The sequence below is a fragment of the Diospyros lotus genome, chromosome 6 (assembly GCF_014633365.1).
Source record: "Diospyros lotus cultivar Yz01 chromosome 6, ASM1463336v1, whole genome shotgun sequence".
Lineage (NCBI taxonomy): Eukaryota > Viridiplantae > Streptophyta > Magnoliopsida > Ericales > Ebenaceae > Diospyros > Diospyros lotus.
Window position 1 is genome coordinate 3,085,036 of NC_068343.1, and position 4,808 is coordinate 3,089,843.

Here is a 4,808-nt window from a genome sequence, read left to right on the forward strand (position 1 = left end):
TATGGATATGGCTAATAGAAATATAATTTTTTGACACATCCTCACATATCCATATCCTCATTTTGTTGACGTGGCCACATTCCATATATATCCATATCTGGGCTTATTAGGCAATTTCAATCCTTAATGGATTTTGTTTCAGGAAACCTCTTCATATTAGCTGCTGGGCTGGTCCTAACTCCTAAGCACTCAGAAGCTAAAACCTTCTCTCCATTTTATCACAGGGTTAATGAATTAACAGTTCAAAATTGTTTTCAGTGGTTTGCAATACATAATCTTCATTTCTCCAATCAAATTTTGTAATGCCTTTCTCACTTAGTCAGGCAACAACAATCCCAATGCTTAATCCCACTAGGTTTGATCAGCTACATAAATTGTGGACCTTCATGGAACATCTATGAGCAAATTGTTTATGAGGTCATATATACGAGTTTTCCACCAAGATTTTTCTTGGTCTTACATTTTCTCTTTTGCTACAAATTGTCTCCATTTCATCCACTTGCCTCATAAGTAAGTCTATCAATCTTCTTTTGCATGTTCAAATAATCTTAATCGTGACCCAAACATCTTATTTTTAATAGGTGTCAGCCCAACTTTATTTTTGGTTCATGACCTCATTCTTATTTTGCCTTATTTGTCACACATTCACGATAACATTCTCAGTGCTTCTGTAATTTGATTCAAGTGTCTGATGTGTAAAGCATGATCTATGAGATGGTATTTCAGTCACCTTCTTAGAATACGTTTATATTGGAAAAATGAACAGAAGATGTGCTGACTGCATTTACTTTTTTCCTTACAGTAATGTTGCTGGTTTCATCTATATCACAGACATAGATATTCAGAGGTTAGAATTTCAGTTTATATATACATAAAAAAACTTTTTGATTTGGTTCAGACTTAATGCACTTGTTCTGTTTGTTCTAATTCTAATTCATCATTTACAGGAAGAAGATTACATACCTTGCTCCATCAGTTGGGGATCTCCCAAGCAGATTTTTGATCGTGGGAACTGTGACATGGATTGAAACCTGAATTTTTTGGAATAATTGCAGGATGTGCCTTATTTTCATCTCAATGCTTGTTTAGGATGCGTATTTAGTTCCAATCTTTAGCCGCTGTATGTATAATCATTGACATTGCTAGGGGTTTTTCAGAGTTCAAACCCTTTAAATTCTACATATAAGGTATCAGTTAGAAATGTGTTTGTATTGTGGGTTGTGGCCTTAGCTACCCTTCTGGTTGATGAGAGATTTGTGCTTACCATTCTATTGGTAGTTGGAAATATAGTTACACGGAAAGCTTTTGGCCACTATTCTCGGTTTTATTTAAGATTATTCTTTGGCCGCGGGAGGTGGGGGCGCGGAGTATGTGATGAAGTGATGTCACAGCACTCGTGTGCCTTATATTGTTGGGACACAAATGACACGGGTGATCTATATGATGCTGGCTTCTTCTCTCTTTTTTAGTTTCTTTTAGCTATTTTGTTTTGTATTGCTTCTGATTTTGCTTCTTCTTTTTTTTTTCGCTGGTTTTATGCAATACCGTTAATTCCCTATTCTATATCTGTATTTTTTGGGAAACTATATCCCAGCCGACAAGAGGACTCTCTCTCTCTCTCTCTGGTTGTGGGTGGTATTGAGACTAATGTAAATTCATCTGTGAAAGCTATTTTTCTTGTTTTTGGATCACAAAAAATATAATTAGGAGAATCCTCGTTAGGTGCAGTACAAGATTTTTGTCCTTAAAGGAAGGAGGAGAAGATTAGCGTGACATATTCATCTTGATTACAAACAATTGGTAGCCTAAAAATAAGGGAGGCCTCTTGACATGAAAAGAACGTGAATTGTGAGTATGTTTGTCTTTCAACTCGTAGTTAGTTTCTCCCCTGTTCAGAAATTAGGGACAGGCCTCCCTTGCTTTTGTTTCAGTTCTGGTCAGGTCCATGGCAAAATTTCTCCTGATCTTATTCGCTTCCAGTCTCTCCGCACTCTCAGTTCAGTGTCACCTTAGACACGACAAAGCCTTTAACGTGTTAGATTTCGGAGCAACCGGAGATGGTTCAACTGACGATACCAGGGTCAGATGCATTCAATTCTCAACTCTTCAATTGAAAAAGCATGTCGTAGATTTCATGGATTTATTTTCAGCACGTCATTTTTATCAAAGTTACGCTTATTGTTATTGATGGTTTATACTGTGCAGGCATTCGAAGATGCATGGGAATCTACGTGCTCGGTGAGGGATAGTTCTCCAACCATGCATATTCCCCGTGGCTATATTTTCTTGCTACAACCAGTGGTCTTCTATGGCCCTTGCAAATCTAACTTAGTCAAAATTGTGGTAACAAAATGATTACATAATAGCTTTTCTATGGGCTTTTTACCTTCACCTATATAGACCTCATTTTTTTTTTTGTTAAGAACAATTCTTGGAGTATACATATATATTGAATTGAATTGATTTTACAGATAGATGGGACGCTAGTTGCTCCCTGGGATCCCTCAAAATGGAAATGCAGAGGAAAGAAGTGCCATCAATGGATTGGCTTTTCTCAACTGGATGGCCTCTACATATCAGGGTCGGGTACCATCAACGGCCAGGGAGCAGAATGGTGGCGCTCCCGTTGCAAGCATGAAGAGAAGGCAAGCCTATCTACCAATCTGGTACCTATATCTATGTGTGATCTTTTCCTTGTTGGGCACCATCTTGGCTTTGCTAATACCATATTTGCTTCTTTACAGAGCTGTCCAACGAAACCCACTGTAAGTGATCTCCACTGATGTATATATGTGCAACGCAAATAACAAGTTAAAACATCAATGCATTTGGAACTCCAATAGGTGATTTGATTTGCAGGGGCTTGTAATATCAAACTCCAACAACTTGCATATCAATGGCCTAACCTTTCTGGACAGCCCTCAGATGCACATTGCCATCGAAAGGTCGAGATGGATACATGCTTCTGCTCTCACCATCATGGCCCCTCGGGATAGTCCAAACACGGATGGAATTCACACTCAACATTCCCAAAACGTCTTCATAAACCACGCTCACATCCAAACCGGTACCGTTACATCAATATATGTGGCATGTTTCATTTATAGTACGATAGTATCGGTACCGTTAATTTGATTCTACTTAAATGCAGGTGATGACTGTATTTCTATAGGAGATGGGTCTGCACATGTCCATATTAGCAGGATCAAATGCGGACCAGGGCATGGCATAAGGTGAACGGCTGTACATCTCCCAAACATTTACTGTATATGAAATTAAAAGAGGTTTTATTTATTTATTTTTTCTCTCTTCTTTGATGAAAGTATTGGAAGTTTAGGCGAGAACGGGAAATACGAGACAGTAGAGCATGTCCACGTAAGCCATGTCGAGTTCCGAAATACATCCAATGGAGCAAGAATAAAGACGTGGCAGGTAATGCAAAGAACATTCACTTAAAACTTGATATATTGTTATTGTTTATTCTTACGGACGTGCCAAGTAATCTTAAAGAACATTCACTTAAAACTTGATATATTGTTATTATTTGTTCCTATGAGGGGCGCTTATTTACCTGTTTTATTAGGGAGGAAAAGGGTTTGCTAGGAACATCGTGTTCAAGCAGATTAAGTGCTACGGAGTGGGCCAACCCATCATCATCGACCAGTACTACTGCGACCACGAACGTTGCAGGAATCAAGTGAGTTCTTGCTTTCTCTTCATTTTATTTTGGGCGTCTTTGACTTGAAAATTTGAGCATTTCCTGAGGTTGATATGTGCCGTGACTTGTTAACGTTGTCGACAGACATCGGCGGTAGAAGTAAGCAATGTGAGATACAGTGGAATAGAAGGGACTTCAAAAGAGGAGACGGCAGTGAGATTTGCGTGCAGCGAGTCAGTTCCATGCAAAGATATACTTTTGAGCGACGTCAATCTTGGCTCGAGTCAGGGCCAAACTGAAACGACGTCGCTGTGTCTGAACGTCCAAGGCAGGCAACGTGGCGACATTTCCCCCAGTGTCCCTTGCCTCTCCCATTAATTAGAAGTTGCTGTTTTACAATTTTCTCCACTGTAACGAGCAGAAATGATGATGATAATGAATTCCATATGAATAGTATTAACACTTCTCGCGTATATTTACTCTTATTTGTAAACTTAAGAAGAGTGCCAGCTTAAGACTAGGTGGAGCTAAGACGATAATTATTTTAGTGGTGTTTTATTAATATAAATAAATAATAGAAATTATTAAAAATTTATTTTTTATTTTTGAAGATGTAAAATTATTAATTAAATTTTAGATAAATTATATGAAACCTCTTTCACTTAGCGTCATGTGTAATTTATCTCCCTGTATTTTTGATTGTATTAAAAAACTCTTTTACACTTTTAAAATATTGTAAATAGCCATAATTTTTTGTTATTTTACATAATTTTATGCAATTCATTGGTTGATTAATGTAAAATTTTGTATTATTTTGATATATTGAAATTACATACGTAGAATTATGTATTTTATATATAAATTATTGTATAAAATAACAAATTATGATTGATTGTAACATTTTGAAAGTGTAAAGAGATTTTTGGATACAATAAAAAACATAGGGGGTAAATTACATATGACCCTAAGTGCAGGGAATTTTTATATAATTTATCTTTAAATTTTTTTTATAAGTTTAGAAAGTAAATATTTTTAATTGAAAATATAGTTAAATTATTTAATTTTTTTATGATAGGAGAACAAAAATAAGATTTTATTAATTTTAATTTTAAAAAGAAATTTACTAAAATTACAATAATAGAAATGTTTA

The 4,808-nt window shown here is 36.1% G+C and overlaps 2 protein-coding genes across 6 annotated transcripts in view; both read left to right on the forward strand.

The window, feature by feature from the left end:
* Positions 1–1,315, forward strand: part of LOC127804736 (protein CLP1 homolog) — a 5,335-nt gene extending 4,020 nt beyond the window's left edge. For both annotated transcript variants that reach the window (XM_052341700.1, XM_052341701.1), the window contains exons 9-10: positions 803–847; positions 948–1,315. In XM_052341700.1, the coding sequence (XP_052197660.1) occupies positions 803–847; positions 948–1,035 (133 nt within the window). In that variant the 3' untranslated portion in view covers positions 1,036–1,315. The remainder of the gene's footprint in view (positions 1–802; positions 848–947) is intronic.
* A 148-nt stretch (positions 1,316–1,463) lies between these two features.
* On the forward strand, positions 1,464–4,131 carry LOC127804737 (probable polygalacturonase At1g80170). Of its 4 annotated transcripts, none has more exons than XM_052341702.1 (9): positions 1,464–2,080; positions 2,206–2,343; positions 2,472–2,666; positions 2,745–2,765; positions 2,860–3,067; positions 3,152–3,233; positions 3,324–3,432; positions 3,584–3,697; positions 3,803–4,131. In XM_052341702.1, exons 1-9 carry the CDS (start codon positions 1,946–1,948, stop codon positions 4,034–4,036), a joined length of 1,236 nt encoding a protein of 411 aa, XP_052197662.1. In that variant the 5' UTR covers positions 1,464–1,945; the 3' UTR covers positions 4,037–4,131. The 4 variants fall into 4 exon arrangements, with proteins under 4 accessions (XP_052197662.1, XP_052197665.1, XP_052197664.1 ...); XM_052341705.1 differs by having other exon boundaries at positions 3,173–3,233; XM_052341704.1 differs by having other exon boundaries at positions 2,472–2,645.
* The last annotated feature ends 677 nt before the right edge of the window (positions 4,132–4,808 follow it).